Below are 18,589 nucleotides of genomic sequence, written 5' to 3' on the forward strand. Positions count from 1 at the left end.
ACTTGGTAGGACATAAATTGGTATACAGGCCAGAACCAAAAGTGCGTTGTTCTTCCTCAAGAACTTGGCAGTACATCACTTGGGACAATCTGAACCGTAAGTGTTTTTTTTTTTTTTTTTTTTTTAACAAAAAGTACTTTTATAATCTAAAAAACACAAAAACAAATGGGAGCTTTCTAGCCACCCTCAATTTTGTATCAAGATATCCATAATTCTGCCGAACTTTAATGAACTTTTAGTGGATAAATACCGAATAAGACTGGGTTATTTCGGAATAGTTTTACAATCCATTCGTTTTGGAAGTGCTTTTAGCTCTTCTAAGGCCATCTCATCCGAAGGGTCCAGAGAGCCAGATGATCGAAAATAACCCGTAAACCGTCTCCAACCGAGAGACAGGCCAGAGGGCTGTGGAATCTGAGAGAGCCCCACGGAATCGGAGAGAGCTGGAGGGCAATGCTTCTGGAAATTAAAACATACGACAAGAAGCGACATCGTTTTTGATTCATTGCCCAGCAAATTATCAAAACAATCATTGTAAATTGCAACAAACATTAGACGGTTGGATTATTAATTAGAAATTAAACACAGCATTTAAAAGTTAAAACCAAATTAAAAAGGGAAAATCAAGATTGGGAACGTTCCTTGAGAGCCTGAAAAACCCTAGAGCTCTTGTAAAATATTTGAGCCCTTCTATGGTAGTCTTTAGGTTCCTTGCCTTCGTCTTCCCCCATGATCGCTTCACGCTCCAAACACTCCAAAAGCTCCACCACTCCTCTATCCCCGCACTTCTCGCTCCACATCCCTTCCCTCATCCACTCCTCTTCTTCTTCCGGCCGCAGCTCCGCCTCCAATTCGCTTTCCACCTCGGATGAGCAACCCACATCCCCGCACCTCACCGCCACCGCCGGTTTCTTGCGGTCCAAGCTTTGCTGCCTGAAGATCGCCCCATGATTCTGCCAGGTCCTAGGTCTCAAACCTAAACTGTTGGGAGTTGTAGGGGCCCTGGCTGTGTGTGTGGGGAGGATGGAAGGGCGAAAGTTGTGCGTTTTTGTGCGACAGAGAGGGATCTCCATTGTCGAACCCTAAATTTCAAGTCAATGGGGTTCGTTGGGTTGGGATAGATATATATAGGGGATGGAGGGTGTGAGGTGGCGGTGTTCTTGTTGCTCCACCTGTCTTGGACACGTGACATGCGGGGAGGCACGTGTTAGATAAAGGTTTCGAGAACCGAGATGATGTTTGCAGAGGGTGTGAGATGTTGAGATGTTTTTGGATTAGGATTCTCTCTTGAACTAAAGATGAGGATCTTCCTGATCAAGGTCATCGGGTTATTCAAATTTTATTCAACTACTACAAAGATTCTTCTAAAAGTTATATTAACTTTAATCGTTAGATAAAATTTAAACGGTCCGATGAGCTTGGTTAGGAGGATCCTCATATCCTGAGATCCGATGTTTTTCTTGGACAAGGATTGTCTGCCCTCCACTTCTGATGCCCTTCCCGTGCCCTCCTGTTTTGTGTGGTCGCGGTTAAGCCACGTCAACATTTTATATTGTTTTTTTTATAGATATAATAAGACAAAAATGAATAGTAATATAAAATGTTGACGTGACTTAATTGTGGCCACACAAACAGTAGGACACGAGGAAGGCATCGGAAGTGGAGGGCAGACAATCCTTGTCCGTTTTTCTTCATTGTTGACACAAAGAGGCATACTTGTCAAAGTTTCATGGGCCACGTTAGCACTCCAAATCCTTGCCGCTGTGTGTTGTTTATGACTAATTCAAGGGACTGATGATATGAGGATTTTGGAAATTTTTCAATTACATTTGTTCATTGTATATTGTGGTCAATTTTTGTCAGGTACTTTTTATATTCAATTTTAAATAAAAAAATTACAATAATTTATGACTGCACAATGTAAAATGAATAAATATGATTAAAGGATCTTTGTGATCCTTACAAAGAGGATTCGGAGAGATCCTCATTCAATTTAAAGAGAAAATTTTAGTTGTGATGAGAACACGGATAGTACACCACATGTTTTTATGTAAGTGGTGAAAATTTTATATAGGGACACGTGGTGTACCATCTCGTGTGACGAGCACACTGAAAAATCTCTCAAATTCAAGGAAACGACTGTTTAATGTTTTATCGGGAATCATTCTAGAAGTCAAATTATAAAAGAAACGACTCAATGACTAGTAAATAAGAATTTTCAAATTGTCATGACAATGAGTTATAATATTTATTGTGTAATTTATTCAAAATGGTGATCCAAATTTACATAATTTTTCATTTTGGTTTTTGTGATTTGGAATTGATAGTGGTGGTTTTGAGTTTGTCTATCATTAATAATTTTGGTCATTCCGTAAAAATCTCTATTAAGTAAGAATAAGATGACAAAAATACATTCAATTTTTGTCAAATTATTTGAACCATTTTTTATTAAATTGAGCGTATTTTTGTTATTTTAGTTATTATTTAACATAATTTTTTACGGAATACATGATTGCTGTTTGACAAAGTCAAAAACCATTTATAATGATTTCAAATCTTATGGAACAAACTGAGGAGTTATCCCAATTTCAAAAACTAAAAATAAATAAACGAACTCGGATCAACTAGCCCCATAATTGGTATGATCTTTTTTTTTAGTAAATCAATATTTTTACACTAAAAGAAGTGAGAGAGTTCGGCTAGACTACACAATAAACAACCTAATTTGATATGATCCCTTATTTTAGATGTTTGATTACGGTTTTCAGAATAAACTAAACACTTATGAATTCTATATGGATTATCAGAATAAAGTTCAAAAGTAAAATGATTCTTGTGTTGATATTTTAGCTAAAGAAAGAAACTCAATACTCAAAAAGAAAGAAACCGATGCTTTGAAGTCTCTCCTACCATAAAAGAAAGGGACTCATCAACGAAGAACCCTAATCAGATAAAATGTCAAGCCTCTTTTTCCTGCTATTTCTTTGTCCAACTTCCAAGTTTAGAACTTTTTGCTTTGACACTTCAAATTGAACAGAAGCCTGTTTTCTTTACGTTTTGTATGGAAATTACTACAAACCATACAATGAGACGGGTCAAACACACCGTTTTGTATTTTCTGATATCTTCCATATTCCGTGTCACAGTTCCCATGAAGAATATGGAGATGCTGATAAAACCTACCCAATACGACTTCTTCAGTCTTGACAAATCAATTTATTTTTTCGGGATAAAAGTTTGGATTAAGTCGTATGGACTAACAATAATTTAGTTTTGAGCTCGTTAAAAGTTTGGACCAAGTCGTATGGACTAACAATAATAATTTAGTTTTGAGCTCGTTAAAAGTTTGGACTAGGTTGTATGGAACAATAATAAATTAGTTTTGAGCTCGTTGTATGAGGGACAAACTAGGACTTCGGTAGCAATAGACCTAGGCAGTGTTTAAAGTATAGGTACTGGTAGAAATATCAATACGCAAGTTTGTAAAAATATTGATGAATATACCAAGATTGATATCGGTTGTCTTCGATGAAAATAATGAAAATTTGCTAAAAATATGTGAACATTTAAAATAAAACTTTGGAGAATATCAAATGACAATTTGTCGACATTTAACCGGTATGTCAAAAACATCAACAAATCTGTAGTATTCTTTTGGTCTAAGAGTTGATTTGCGACTGATACTAGTTGCATGGAAATATCATAAAAATTAAAGAAAAAATATAGAAAAGGGAGGTGAAGTCTTTTATGATATTTCCATGCAACTAGTACCAGCCGCAAATCAACTCTTCATCAACAAATCTGTAGTATTCTTTTGGTCTAAGAGTTGATTTGCGGCGGCTACTAGTTGCATGGAAATATCAGAAAAATTAAAGGAAAATATAGAAATGAAAGGTGAAGTCTTTTCTTGTCACGCTCCGAACCCAACATATGTCCAGGATCAACGCGTGACGTCACCTAGCATCCGTATATCTAACAGATCCCGCCTCCGAGATATGTACAAGGCATAACTCAAGATCCAATTACATAATAATTTTTTGTAAGCTTTATGGCTGCATCTAACCTCCTCGTTAGACTATCTACGTACCCTAAACAGGGATCAAGCCATTCGTAGTTCATCATTCACTACCCATCTACATTTACCACAGTACGTTCAAGCCGAAAGATATAACATTCTTCAATCAATCATTAGAACTTGACAAGTATGGAAGTACTAGATTCAGGGCTACATAACAATCCAATATGACAAACAACATTTCCATTCCTCCATCGTATAAATCACTATGATTTCAACAAGAAACCTTAATCCACCACATGTAATATATCCAAGAACCAACAAGGCACAATATTATTCTCAAGCCACTTTGAGCAACGAGACTAATCATAATAATAACAATCATATCCCACATCATTCCGCAATCATTCTACTTAATCAATCCTAAAAATCAAAGATGCATGATATCTACAATTACTATGTTATTCAATCAATAAGGTCCCATATCAATTCACAAATTTTAATAAAGGATCCCTACATAATTCCCCACCTAGATTCCAAGTACTAACATGATAAGTCTAATTTATACACAATGTCTACTGTGAACAATTCATATTCACTCGACTCTAAGGTCGGACTACCTTTATGGAAATGAGCAAGCGTAGGGATTCTAGACCACTCAACAGAATCCAACCAAAATACCAAGCGACCTCTTGTAATCTCTTCAGACCTGACATCTGTACAATCAGTGCCTACACTATGGGAATGGTGCATCAACATCAAGAATTCAGATAAGCTGCAAAGCTCGGGTGAGTGACAATAATACAAGGATGTGATAATAATGATAAAGCCAACCATTAATCATAGTTTACATCTCTTGAATATAAATCCTTCATAAGGAATCAATACCAAACCTTTGTAACTCCGAGGGAGTCACCCAGACATACAATGGTTCATCTGAAACAAATCACAACAGCTCACAATCATAATCTCATACAACACAATGAAAAGTAGGGTTAGAGCAACACAGTTCGGCTGAAGTCTACATCTCTGAAGCTATCTCATTCAAATTCAATAAACCCCAAGGTGAACACGATCCCGGACCATCTCTCAACGAAATCAAGAAGTATGAGGGATTCCAGACCCTCTTAACGGGATCCAAGTGGGTACGATTCTGGACCATTTCTCAACGGAATCGCGAAGTACAATGCATAATCACCACTAAATGAAACCCAAGTTAGATACGATTCTGGAACATCACTCAACGAAATCGCGGAGTAGAAGGGATTCCGGACCATCTCTCAACGGAATCCGAGTAGATACGATTCCAGACCATCACTCAACGGAATCTCGGAGTAGAAGGGATTCTGGACCATCACTCAACGAAATCCAGACCAGGATACGATTCTGGACCATCACTTAACGAAATTGTGGAGTAGAATGTGTAACACCAATCAAGGAAACAAGACATGGATCAAGTTCTTCATGGTACAAAGACTCAACGAAACGAGAATGAAATAATGACACGAGGGTTGAAACATGTTTCGAAGTAACAAACCCCATAACATTGGGTTAACGGTTCACTACTAGCCCTCACATTTCATCACATCAATCCAATCATACAATACAAACCATATTTCCAATATGCACGTCAAATCACACCATAAAACTACATCAATGGTTAAATAATAAAAATTAACAATTTTATAGGAAAAATAATTATAAAACCATCTCATATCCACACAGGATAGTAGTTATGAAAATAAGATAATCACCAATATCACATATTAGTCATTCACATTTCTCCACATCACACCAACAATTGAATTTTGGGAAACCAAGCTAGACATAGGTTCACAGGGTCACTAAAAGGTATTTGGTACTTAGACAACACTCGTGGATAGTCCCACGCACCGCCACACGCAATGGTAACCATGGTGAAGGGTTTGAAAACCCAAATTTTCAGCCTTAACGCAAGAGGCTCAAATTCACGTGGTAACTAGAGCTCAACAAGGGAGACATTATTCACAACTAGACCAATGACAAATTCTAACCGGAATCATCCAAATTCTTCGGGAAAATCGGGTTTCTAGGGTTCTAAACACCCAACTCTAAAACGAATACGAAAGCACGAACCAAGCATACCAACTTGAAGATTATGAAGAGTAGATGAAGTTTCATACCTCACTTGAGGGAAATGGTTGCCGGAATCACCGGAAAAATGACAAAACCGCCGAAAAACCCATCCGACTTTGCTGCCTCGAACTGGAAAAATGGATTAGAAAATGGAAAATCTAACATTACAGAGTTGTAGGGCTCGTCAAGAGCTTTCCATGAACACCAAGATCACCCAAAACGGAGATCGGATGAAGAAAATATGAGCAAGTCAAGTTGACGGGTTAACGGGTTGATATCTCCCAAAAAAGGGGTCAAAAATCAGACCCCCTCCCTTTTTTTTTTTTCATTCCCTGCTGTCTAATCCCTTAACCCAAATATATGTTTTTTTTTGGCTCTTTTACTCACAAGTGGAAGTTTAATAATTTCTACAAACTATAGTATCACAACTTCAAACGTCCGTAACTATACCTTATAATTCGGACTCGCAAACGGCTTTTGCCTATGCGCTCGTAGTTTCAAGATCTATTCGAATACGTTACTTGTGACCTCGAAAGGTCAACGAATTTTATATAAATACTTTCCAAACTTCAAACTTTGTAACTAATTTAATTACTAGTACCAGCCGCAAATCAACTCTTAGACCAAAAGAATACTACAGAGAGAGAGAGAGAGAGAGAGAGAGAGAGAGAGAGAGAGAGAGAGAGAGAGAGATTTTATTATTTAGTGACTAGCATGTGTGCCATTAACATCACAGACATCCAAAAAAAATAGCAATAAATAATGAAGGATTCAATATATACAAGAAAAATAATAGTTTCGAAAATAAAATCCTAATTAAAAATAAAAAACATGGTTAAAAGCCTAACAAAATATCTTTTCTCTTAACTTGAGCTGCTAAGTTATGGTCACAAAGAAGATGCATGCTGCTCCTTATGTCTCTTCTCAGCTGCTATGGCAGCTGCCACAGAAGGTGGCAAATGCCGTAGACTTTCCGTTGGGTTCTCGTTGGGAACTTCAGTTGCCTTTCCTCGAGTTTCTGGTACCGGGGGTGGCACTGTTGCGAATAAGGATTCAATGTCTTTTAATGTGAAGAAAGGCTGATCTTGATTCTTCGTGTTCCCGATGAATGCAGTGCTGTTCCGGCTTTTGTTGAGTTTATATATACTCTCTTCAACCGTGTCTTTAACCTAACTCCACAAAAATGAATAAGCGAGATTAAATATCGAAAATGCACAGATGACTGTGTTCTCACAAGCATTCTGGTAACATGGCAGTGAATCTTAAAAACAAGTTATTCTACAAAACACAGAAGTGTCGGAAAGGGAGATGCACGTACTATGAAACGATGAGCTATGGTTTTGCTTTTCTGTCCGATTCGGTGGACCCGACTGATCGCCTGTGCTTCTACTGCTGGATTGAGAAGCGGCTCGACAAGAATAACATGCTTCGCTTCCAGAAGATTGAGGCCGTTAGCTCCATGTTGAATCAGGAGCAGTAACACTTGGAAAGATCTTTGCTCTTTCTGTCCACGTATCTTGTGATTTCCTTTTGCACCTATCTTTTCGCCTTTAAATTCGCTAATGGCAACTTGTGATTTCCTGCACTTACACAGCAGGCATATTTAGAAAAAAGGAGAAGGAATTCGAACTTGGGTAAATTTTATCTGCTCTGAATTCGGTAATGGCAACTTACCTTCCTCCTTTCATCCGAACATGCGTAATGTCATTAGCAGCGAAGGCATGCTCCAATACATCGAGCACATCATGCCAGCTTGAGAAAACAAGAACTTTAGCCTCTGGATCTGTAGACTTTATCCACAGTATTCTTCTTGTCACTGCTTCAATCTGCACAAATACACCCCCAAAAATGAACATTAATCTAAACTTGCTGACACAAACTACACTAATAAATGGTAATGGTCAGCAGAAAATGAGGAAGTGGTATGCTAGAGTTCTTATTTGTTTGGTCAGGAAACCACACCTACAAAATCGAGGACAGTAGAACACATACCTTTGTTCCATATGAACCTTGTACCATAACAGATGCTTCAGACATTTCACGACTTTCGGTTGTATGAAGCACAGAAGAAGTACTAGTTTCACTCTGTCCATCATCAGCATAAGCAATGTTTCCAACATCAGTATGTTGTCTACATGTTGGGCATTTTACCCACTTATCTTGAACCTTGTTATTCCGTTCAGTAATTGCAAATAAACCTAGCAGGAACGGTTGTGAACTCGAATTAAATGACAGTTATTTAAGAGAACATAACGAATTATCAAGGAAGAGACGCACCAAGAAGAATAATGATAATAATAATAATAATAACAAAAGTAGGACAAAAGGCAATTAGCAAGATGGAGACATAGAAGGTTGCCACTGATGACTCACGTAAGGTTTCCCAATAGCTACAGTTTTAGTCAGCCAAATCACATTTTTGGTCAACCAAGGAAGGCTCTCGGAGATTTTAGCAGAAGACTGGTGTAAAGATTTTGGGAGATACAGACTAACATTCAAGGTCTTTAGTGGCCATAGTCCGTATTTTCATTTTTTTGGTAACAAAATAATAGAAGTATGTCTCCTATTTCTTGAGGCAACGGTTTTATCATGGAGATGGTACGGTGAATACTTACATTTACAGCATGTAAGATGCCCACACGGAAAAACCATCTTCCGAATGGTTAATGGATCTTGACAAACCGGGCATGTTTCTTTATCGCCTGTAGGTATGCATACATTTTTCTGTTCTGTAGATGTTGGAATAGTGGCTGCCCCTTCAGCTACCGAGGAAGGATTTGGACTTTGCAACGGCACCTTTTGTTTAGCTTGTACCAGACCCTGGGAACAATAAAAAAGAGTTAGTATTGACTCCCGACAGTAGCAACAACAAAGACATTCTGTTTTTATGTAGTTTAAGTTTCAACACAGAATAAGTAGAAAGGTCAGTGCGCAAAGCATACCACCAAAGGACACACAATTCTGCACCCACGAAAAGAAAATCTAAATCTGAATGATTAAAATGGACTTTTGCTTCTACCTTTAAATAACGAAGTTTCCCTTTTACAACAGACAACGAATTTAAGGATGTGAACTTGTCGCTAGTATATAGGACGCTAGCTGAAGGTAATTCTTCTTCACTTAAAGCATCAAGAGCTTTATCATCCTCATCTTCTGCTAGGCGCAATCTTGAAGTTGCCATGTTAAGCTCATCATAAGCTTGTAGAATTTGAGCTTGGGCTATTGCCAAGGATCTTGCATGGGGATACTCTTTGCGCATGCCCTAAACCAGGTAAGAAAGAAAAAGGATCATATTTTGCGAATGCCCAACGGCAATACTATTAGCGGGACAATTAGTATCCCAAAGAAAGACAACAAAATTTTAGCAAGAGTAGGCTCCGTTCTATGATCCATTAACTACAGGAGTTCTTAGTTTCAGAGCTGCAGTCAAATAGTTGCTGCTGAAAGAATACTACAATACAGGACATACCTCAAGAGCGTGGAGGTGCTTTGTGGCTTCTGATGTACCGTCCCTCCCTAATTGGGCCTTGCAATGATTTCTTATAACTCCAAGAACAACCTCTAATTCAGATGGAGCTTTTGAAACCTATCATCCGAATATGATAAACAGGACAAGTTATAGAAGCTCCATCTACCTGAGTTTCAGTGACATTTAAAGTATAAACGAAAGACGGCTGCATTTTAGCACCTTTTAAGGATGAACAAAACTAATAGTGAGATAAAGTGACTGACCACAACTTTTCCAGCATCTCTCTTCTTTGACTCTTTATTAGAATTGGATGATGTTGACTCTTTATTTGGCTGCGACAAATTCTGATAAAAACGATTAAGTTCAGAGTTCTTCTTCTGCAAAGCCACAGCCTCTTCAGCACATGTAGCTGTCCCTCCGCCTACTTTTTCACTACGAAAGAGCCTTGCTTCATAGTCCTAGTAAAGAAATCATAAATTGTAAAAACTATGCTACATGTTAAGCCATACTGCAAATCAAACAGGGATTAAAAGAAGAAGAAGAAGAGTAACAAACCCGAAACAATTCATCTAGTTCACAGAGAACACACAAAGGACCATCATCACAACCCTTGCAATTTCGACAGTTTCTCACGCGGTGAATATCCTCCTCCTTTGGATTCTCCATTGTCTGATCAATTTCTAAAAGTCGATCAAGCAACGTCTTCCTAGATGCTGCTAATTGGTCCAAACCAGTCTGCATATGATACTTCAGGCCACTTATGCTTCGGAAACTATATCAAAGGGACACAACTAATCAGAATCCACACAATATAGACAGCTAGATTCAGTTTACTTGAAATTGAAAGCCACGAGCAACATTCATGAGATACAGGTGAAGAGACAAACAGTGAAAAAATTCAAATATATGACCCTGCAGTAGATGCGATGCAGAGGACCAAATGTTTACTTACCGAGAGGCAATTCTCGATGACTTCCCATTGTTTAGAGTTCCTACAAGGGCCTCTTCAATCTTTCTCATCAAATCCCTAGAGAGGTCTATGTTCTTTTCAGCATGAAGAAGGGCTTCCAACCACCAAACTGTACTTAGATCTTTTCTGTCGCTGATTGCATTGCAAACCTTCAAAAGAGTTTATCTAAATGTTAACATATAAAGCGAACAAAGCGATGATTGGAAAAGAACAACATATGGAAAAAATATACATGAACTTTTTTAGCCTGCTCAAAACCATAAAAAAGAAAGAGAACTAAAATGAAATACCATCGATTATTTAGCATACAAAGTGTGATTGTCTAGACAATCCTATATAGAGGATCATAAAGTGCTACACGGAAGCAGTTACGAAAAATACCTGTGTGTAAGACTTGGTAAACTCTTGTTGAGCCATGGATAGCTTTGAACTGAATACAGACAAGTACTTCTGTTTAATATTGTCAAAGGCTATTCTCAAAGATGCATCACTGAAAGAACTACATGATGGCTGGGGCCCATTATCGCATTCTTGGTGAGCAGCAGGAACATTATCTGATAATTCAGATGTACCTTCCAGTGAGTTACTGGCATCATTGGCGATTTCTTCTTTCCCACAAAGTTTTTGCCTCTTCGCTACATGTTGTTCACAAGTTTCAATGCCCTGTATCTTGGAGGCCATTTCCCTAGAGCTCCCAGGAAGCTGTTCTTTTGAAGGGCAGCAGTTTGTTGCCAAAGGAAGTATATCAGCAAGATTATGATAAATGTGGATACTCAACAAAGGGTCCAGGCGGAAATCCTCATTGTGCTCTTCAGCTAAATCCAGCGCTTCCTTGTACAAGGATAGAGCTTGGGTGAAGTTTTGTTCGAGTATAGCTATCCCGGCAAGCCCATTGAGAGCGACGACTGACCTCCTAAGCGCTTCCTCTCCTTCTACCTTTGTTTTACCTACAAGAACCTGTAGAACAAGATCCCATAAAACAAAAAGAATCAATCACAAAAATTTTAGTAATAAAGTACAGAAACACACCATTAGTATTTCCTCCATAGTCATGGGTGACTGTTGCAGAGAACGAAGCCCAAAGCTTCCTACTTGAGGGTGGCAGCAGGCTTGGCGAAGCTTCAACAGTGTATTCAGAAGCTTTCCTGCCTCTGCGTGTGTGATGAGTGGATCTGATGAATCATTAGATGCTAAGCATCCTGGACAGCAAGCATGAAAAATGTCAGACCTTAAAGTTGCGTCTTCACATGCAAACTTTAGGGTTACCTATAGAATGACTCTTAAATGAAGTTGCAAAATAATCATTAACAACCTCTGACTTCTCTTTTTCGAATATCATCTTTCAGATTGTCAATGACTTCTCGGGCATAACTCACACAAGTTTCGTGTTGCCTTTGGTAAAAGTGTTCTTCTATTGGAGATAAAGTGAGCCAAGAGAGGCACTCCTCCTGAGGAGGAAGCTCCAACTCATCTGCAACATGCACTTTCAAAGATCGCCACATAATTTTCTTGAAAAATTTATGTGCAAATTCCCTAGCTGCCACATCTTTCCTCTGAAAAGGCAAATTTAATCAATTAAGGAAGTGACTAAAACTAGCAGGAGAAAGCAAGAATGATGTCTTTGGGAAAATCATGAGAAAACACTTGGAGCCCTAAATGTGGATAAAGTAATAGAAGGATGCGCTCATGATAAATGGGTGTATTTTCTTGAATCAAAGTGTCAACTTGGCTAAAAATTATACATTAAACTTTAGATTTTATCTTAATGGTTCCAGTTATCTAGCATCTTAGAACTTTTGAAAAGATTTGGAATTGAAAAACGAAGGGATGCACTGAACTTCATACCTCATATGGATCTCGTATAACTTCAACCCACCACCTAGAACCATCAAATGGGCATGCTTTGAGAAATCGTAGAAGTCCATATAAGTCATCAAGTTTACGTTGAATAGGAGTCCCTGTAATGCACCAACGGTGCTTAGTATATAACCGCATAGCCATTTCTGTGGCCGCAGCAGCATTATTCTCCACCATTTGAGCCTCATCCAAACAAACTCTCCACCAGAATATTCTGGTCAGAACAGTTGGAACAACAGGGTACCTAAAACAAAATGGCAGGTCATCATCTCGAAAAATACAGGTCCAAGAGCAATTCACTTCTAAATCAACCCAATGATGTTCAAAGTTAAAGCACTGAAATATGTAAACTTAAACCCTAATAAGAAAGGAGAAAGAAAACAAGAAAATAAAGCAAATTCTTTACAACTTGAACACTGATCGTTTACAAGAACATGATGGCATTTAAGTACATTTGCTTCAAGAGTTCATGATGAGGGGCAGCAATTAATAAAATAAGTGGCTGGAAACTGGGAAATTATTTTTAAACCAAATATGTATCATTCCAAACAAATCATCCTAATGTAAGGGAAAACATCAAAATTATGCAACATCCTTGCAAACAAACAGGCAAAGATCTTATCCAATTGTTTGAAGAATCAGTTCAAACTAGTGTAGCCAATTTTTGAGCAAAGAAAAAAAAACTATAGCAAGAACATCACAAGTTTTGAAGGAACCTTTTATGGAATCTCATCAAGCGCCGATCACCTTCATGCCTATCAGAGTCGTGTGACAGGTCCTCTTTAAGCACATCATATGTTGTCAATACAATGTCAGCGCTAACAAGTTCACTGATATCAATTTCCGACGCGTTTGAAAAAGAAGTCTCCCTCACACCTTCATAGATACATGTTTTTAAAGAACCTGCACGGGTATGACTGGGGTGATAAGATAAGTTAGTAGGATTTACATCTTTCATTAATGGATTTTTTTTGATGTAGTGAGTAATAGCTACAACATCCATGATCTGGTGATAAATAATTCAGAAACATCTCAATACCATGTTAAGCAATAAACACGATCAAAATCGAATCGATTTATCACAAAATGAGTCATCTAAGAAGACTGAAGGATAGCATACGAAATATTTATACAGTTTAACAAAACAAAATTAACATAAAATATACCGTATATTTATAGTTTAGGCATAAAATATACCGTATAATTTCAGAATGCCATTGGAGCAAAATAGAAGCTGGACAAATTATAAGAGTGGCAGCAGTAGCCACAGGAGAGTTAGTAGCCTGTATCAGTTCTGAGCACAGCTGGCAAATATATTTTCCATCTCTTTCAACTACAGTGGTTGTATTTTTCCTCTTCAGGTGCTTTTGAGAGGCCTCATTGGATTTGATGGATTTTCCATCAGCTGAATAACCCACACAGTCTGCATGTTGCCATGCATCGCATATGTCACACTGTACCCATAATCCTGTGTATGACATATTTTCACTCACAGCTCCACATACACATTCAACTCGCTCCCTTTTTAATCTTTTAAGATTGATTTTCTGATCTTCGGTAGCTTGAGATTCAGAATCAGCAAATATGTTGTCTTCATCTGCCGACTTCGGATGCGCAAATATACAAGCAAGAAGTTCAACAGTTTTCCCCATGCCCATCTCATCTGTGATCGTCACAAAAGAAAAACATCACACAGAAAGCAGTTTGGGAAACACCAGTCTTCCCTTCAGAATGAGATATAAAATGCTTAAGAAGATAAAACATTATTAAGCATATTTCTTCTATTACCAAAAACAGCCATAGATATTTTGAAAAGGCCAAAGACTAGTTGATAGAGAACTTCACTAAATATGTGGTAGAAGAAACTTTAGGAGCTGGTAAATGGAAATTTTCCAACAACTTCTTGTGATATTTGTTTCATTCCTAGTTTTTTCGTTCAGGTAGGGCTTTATGACTAAGCTATTTAAGAAAACTAGGCACTCACATGACAATAGATTGTCATGTAGAAGTGATAGATTCTGATTGTTTGATAAGGCATTACTCTATTTATATCATCATTAAATACCACTGATCGCTCATGTTTTTAGAATTAACTTCAATTGTTTAACAGTAATACAGCCAATAGTGTGCAAAACTAGATTTCCGGACAAAAGCGAAATTCAACATCTGTAAAATCTGAAGAAAAATCTAAACACATGCAAGAAAAAGTAGAGTAGTGGATTTACCAGCAAGAATACCACCACAGACATAAGCTGAATCATTCTCTGGGTGCAACGAAACATTTCCACTGGAATACATTATCAAATTCACAGTAATCGTTAGATAGGGAGGAGATGGAAGAGGAGAAGGATGTAGAACGAAAGAACTTGCTTAAAAGGTAAACCAACATATTTGAGAAAGCCACTACCTGAATGGGTTGTAGAACATTTTTGAACATGTGTCAAGAAATTCCAAGGGCAAACATAAAGGTGATATGAACTGACTGTTTCCCTTTTCGACCGGACTTTCTGCATATCCTTTCTCTCTATGTACCATCCAGTAAGCTGCACGGCGCTGATAGGGCTTCAACTCAGGAAGCAAATCGGGCATGTCAGCTTGAAGCATTGCATCTGCTCTGTACACAAGATATAATAGAAATTAAACTCAAAGATTGATAGACATCATAGCCTCAGAAGTTGGAAATAGACTATAAATTTGAAAAGTGGTGATACTCACTTTGATCGCTTAATGGCTTCATAGAACCCAGAGACATCAAACCTTGCTAGTTTACTAGGGTCTGAATTAGCATATCCATTTTCAGTATGCAAATCAATTTCCATTTCTGTTGATTTACTGACTCCGTACCTAGCCTCTGATGTCATTACTTCTGGATGAAGCCAACCCATGACATTCCTCATACTTTTTTTCCAGACTTGCCTAGTCATGTCCAGAAGTGACTGACAAGCATCAAACGCACGCTTAAGTATCTCCACCCTAATCGTGATGGTGGACATATCAATCGACACAACCCACTGAACTGGCCTTAGGGTCATAAACCTCAAACTAGCCAAGTGAACAAGACCAGAGATACCTTCATCCGGTCCATCAAAACTCCCTGATAAAATCACTGAGCACTCGCCCGTATCCTCTGTTGGACACTTAATGAATTCCAAAGAAATATCAGCAGAGGATAATACAGGCCAATGGCCTAACTTCATACGGCCAATAAACTCATTCACGTTGCACACTCGAAACCTTAATGAGTAATCATCCTGATTAAAATCCCCACTCAATCCATCACCAGAAAACCCTTCTCCGAAATTCAAATTTGTCAAAACAACTTCAGCAATATCAAGGTGCTCGTCCGAAACCCAACAAGACCGATCAACTTCCACAAAATACGGCTCATCAACTTTATCCAGTTCATTCTTTCCTGATTCCCCATTTGAAATCTTGATTCCATCCAATTCTGCCTGATCAGCATTGCTGCGACTCTCCAATACAACCCCACCGGATCGGTGGGGCCTCCTTTGCTTCCTTCTACCCATCACTCTAAGCAAAAAAAACCTAATTCACACACTCTGAATTCAAAAGCACACACTTTAATTATCATTAACCATAAATCTCAATAAGGCATGCGCCCTAAACATGGAAAGTAATCACTACCCAGATTATATTCATAATTATCAATTCATCATTCAAACATTAAACAACAAAACACCCAAAAAAAAAACTAAAAACTAATTAAATACACAATTTAACCAACAAAAAAGAAAGCTTCTGCCTTGAAATTCGAGAAGCATTGACAAATTACAATTGGGAAATTCAGGATATTCAAAAAGCCACAGAATTTTAACCCCATATGATTAAAATAACGAACTTTGATTATCCGGATATGTTCATCACTGGAACAATGTAATTACGTGAAAAGTACAAAAACGGAAACGACTAATTAATTCAAAGGAAATTAAAAATCGAATAAAAACACAAGAATTTATGGAGAATTTCGAACCTGATAACTTGTTTGTGTGAGCAGTGGATTCAAGAGACGGGCATGGGGTCTCTCCCTCCCTCCTCGCGGTTACTGAGCTCACGCGCGAATTGCGACTCGGCAAGGCGCACACTTTGTATTCGACCTTTTGCGTGTTATCTTGTGCTCCTGTAAAACGTAAAAACAAAAAAGGAGTTTTAATCGAATACTTTATTTTTAATCAAAAATCTTTTTTTTATTTTTTATAGGACTATTTATTTACACATTTACTTATCTTTTTTTTATTAAAACGAAAATTTTTAAAAACTTTTCGTTAAGCCTAACGTAACGGCCAAGTCAACGGCATCTCGGTTTTTCTACAGTTTCTAGCATTTTGATTGGCCCGTTATATTGTCTTGGCTTACAGCCAGTTATTGAATCAAGATAAAGTCGGTTAGGATAGGTACAAAAGGTAATCCAATTTCGCGCCGTATATACATTACAGTTACTTACGTCATATCTGTTACCCCGAACGGCGCCGTATCGGGATAATTTCAGGAAATAGGGTTTAAAGGCCGAGTCTTGATCAATTACTAGGGTTTTTAATTTGAGTCCCCAAATGAAAGGAGGAAGGAAGAATCTGAAGAGGGCGGTGGAGCAACAGAGCTTTACGCTCGAAGATGGTCACTCTGTAATGCAAGTGCTTTCTCTCCGCGGCTCCAATCTCATCGAGGTGGGCGCTTCTATTCCAATTCAATTTTTAGGGTTTTTGGCCCGGAAATAAAAAACCCTTTTAAAACCCTAAATCCCAAATCGATGTCTCTGTGAAAATGCAGTAGTGGGTATCGATCAATTTGTAAAAAAATGATGTGGGTTTGGGCTGTCCCAAAAGAAAAATGTGAACTTGATTGCATAATGTGTTTAGAATTGCTGAACTTGCTTCTGATTCTGCTGTAATTGTTTAAGGTAATGGATGCAAAGGGAGAGAAATCTTTGGCGCTGTTTCCGGCTAAGTTTTCAAAGAGCATGTGGATTAAACGAGGTTGGTTTCCTATATACGTATCTCATTTCAACGTATTCTTGCAAATGTAGCCGAAAGGCGGAATTTTGAGTCGATTTTCGATTGGCAGGGAGTTATGTTGTGGTTGATGCAAGTGGGAAGGAGAAGGTTCTTGAATCTGGCAGCAAGGTGGCATGCATTGTTTCGCAAGTTCTATTTTACGAACAAGTACGAGTGCTGAAGAAATCGCCAGACTGGTGTGTATTCTCTTCCCATCCTAAAATGATTCGTCACTATCGCAACAAAAAGGGCAGCTTGTGTTGCTTGCACATTTAATAGTGCGATGACCTTTTTATGTTTCGGTTACTTCATATCGAACTTTGAAATGTCCCCTCGAACAAACTCAATGTTTGCTCTGACTTTCTCGTTTTATGGTTAATTGTATACTGATTCAGCATTGTATCACAACTTGAGAAAGCTGAAAATGTCAAAAAGTTTTGTTCTTGTAAAATAGTAATCCACAAGCCACCGTAGTTTTGTGTATTGCACATAACTGTATTGAGGGATGGAAAAGGTTGCTCGTGGAAGTGTGGGTAAAATCTGCAGCCTTTGTGGCACTTCTTGTTTAACGTGTTTATGTGATCTTAAGGTACTCAGTGTTCGTTTTTAGTGATCTTTTGTTCCTTATATTTGCTTTTGCCGCCAATTTCAGGCCAGAACTCTTCAAATCCGAAGTTTCAGACGGATGCGATGGAAGTTTGCAGGGAGACACCTCCCAAAAAGAAGACAATGAGCTCGACGACTCGAGCGATGATGATGGACTTCCTCCACTAGAGGCCAATACAAACAGGAATAAACCAGCTGACTGGAAATCGGATACAGAATCGGATTCCGATTCAACATAACTCAGATTAGGACTTTGAGTTCAGAAACTGATTCTTGAGTAGTTCTGCAGTGGATGTAGATGAATCACCTGAAGTGAGGATAACGGTTAAAAATTTTAGTCCAGAATTTTTGTTGGGTTGACTATGTATGTAATCTTGTATTCCAATACAAAACACAGAATGTCTAAACTTTTATGATTCAAATTTTGGAACTGGACTTTAGGCCTCGGTGTCGTATCCTTCGTGTATCCAATTTCGCATTTTTTTTCGTATTTTTTAAAACCAATGAGTACTAAGTAATTTAGTTACATTTATCAGTTTTGATATGAG

The 18,589-nt window shown here is 38.1% G+C and overlaps 3 protein-coding genes across 5 annotated transcripts; 1 reads left to right on the plus strand and 2 right to left on the minus strand.

Annotated features, from left to right (window-relative positions):
* Window positions 1-474: 474 nt before the first annotated feature.
* LOC126591132 (uncharacterized) lies at window positions 475-1,107 on the minus strand. Its single transcript, XM_050256741.1, has one exon. It carries the CDS (start codon window positions 1,071-1,073, stop codon window positions 624-626), a length of 450 nt encoding a protein of 149 aa, XP_050112698.1. The 5' UTR covers window positions 1,074-1,107; the 3' UTR covers window positions 475-623.
* A 5,700-nt stretch (window positions 1,108-6,807) lies between these two features.
* Window positions 6,808-16,578, minus strand: LOC126588912 (uncharacterized). Of its 3 annotated transcripts, none has more exons than XM_050254100.1 (20): window positions 16,418-16,578; window positions 15,142-15,986; window positions 14,834-15,040; window positions 14,652-14,713; window positions 13,624-14,089; window positions 13,143-13,343; window positions 12,415-12,670; window positions 11,882-12,122; window positions 11,599-11,768; window positions 10,951-11,526; window positions 10,552-10,718; window positions 10,155-10,371; window positions 9,863-10,057; window positions 9,600-9,716; window positions 9,150-9,392; window positions 8,746-8,950; window positions 8,123-8,328; window positions 7,805-7,956; window positions 7,449-7,710; window positions 6,808-7,299 (listed from the first exon to the last, which is right to left on the minus strand). In XM_050254100.1, the coding sequence occupies exons 2-20, from the start codon at window positions 15,951-15,953 to the stop codon at window positions 7,018-7,020; spliced, it is 5,037 nt and encodes a 1,678-aa protein (XP_050110057.1). In that variant the 5' UTR covers window positions 15,954-15,986; window positions 16,418-16,578; the 3' UTR covers window positions 6,808-7,017. The 3 variants fall into 3 exon arrangements, with proteins under 3 accessions (XP_050110057.1, XP_050110117.1, XP_050110187.1); XM_050254160.1 differs by having other exon boundaries at window positions 15,142-15,957; window positions 16,418-16,562; XM_050254230.1 differs by lacking the exon at window positions 16,418-16,578 and having other exon boundaries at window positions 14,834-15,035; window positions 15,142-15,320.
* Window positions 16,579-16,941: 363 nt separating this feature from the next.
* LOC126591053 (uncharacterized) lies at window positions 16,942-18,496 on the plus strand. The gene is made up of 4 exons (XM_050256631.1): window positions 16,942-17,108; window positions 17,342-17,417; window positions 17,506-17,632; window positions 18,088-18,496. The coding sequence occupies exons 1-4, from the start codon at window positions 16,995-16,997 to the stop codon at window positions 18,278-18,280; spliced, it is 510 nt and encodes a 169-aa protein (XP_050112588.1). The 5' UTR covers window positions 16,942-16,994; the 3' UTR covers window positions 18,281-18,496.
* Window positions 18,497-18,589: the final 93 nt, after the last annotated feature.

This window comes from Malus sylvestris, chromosome 1, assembly GCF_916048215.2.
Source record: "Malus sylvestris chromosome 1, drMalSylv7.2, whole genome shotgun sequence".
Lineage (NCBI taxonomy): Eukaryota > Viridiplantae > Streptophyta > Magnoliopsida > Rosales > Rosaceae > Malus > Malus sylvestris.

Excerpts from the sequence above, each read along its gene's own strand:
- LOC126591053 (XM_050256631.1), top strand. The coding sequence starts at position 16,995 with ATGAAAGGAGGAAGGAAGAATCTGAAGAGGGCGGTGGAGCAACAGAGC. Across the intron at positions 17,418-17,505 it reads GAGCATGTGGATTAAACGAG|GGAGTTATGTTGTGGTTGAT; the intron begins GTTGGTTTCCTA and ends TTCGATTGGCAG. Across the intron at positions 17,633-18,087 it reads CTGAAGAAATCGCCAGACTG|GCCAGAACTCTTCAAATCCG; the intron begins GTGTGTATTCTC and ends CGCCAATTTCAG.
- LOC126591132 (XM_050256741.1), bottom strand. The coding sequence starts at position 1,073 with ATGGAGATCCCTCTCTGTCGCACAAAAACGCACAACTTTCGCCCTTCC.
- LOC126588912 (XM_050254100.1), bottom strand. The coding sequence starts at position 15,953 with ATGGGTAGAAGGAAGCAAAGGAGGCCCCACCGATCCGGTGGGGTTGTA. Across the intron at positions 14,714-14,833 it reads ATGTTCTACAACCCATTCAG|TGGAAATGTTTCGTTGCACC; the intron begins GTAGTGGCTTTC and ends AATGTATTCCAG. Across the intron at positions 7,711-7,804 it reads GTTCGGATGAAAGGAGGAAG|GAAATCACAAGTTGCCATTA; the intron begins GTAAGTTGCCAT and ends GTGTAAGTGCAG.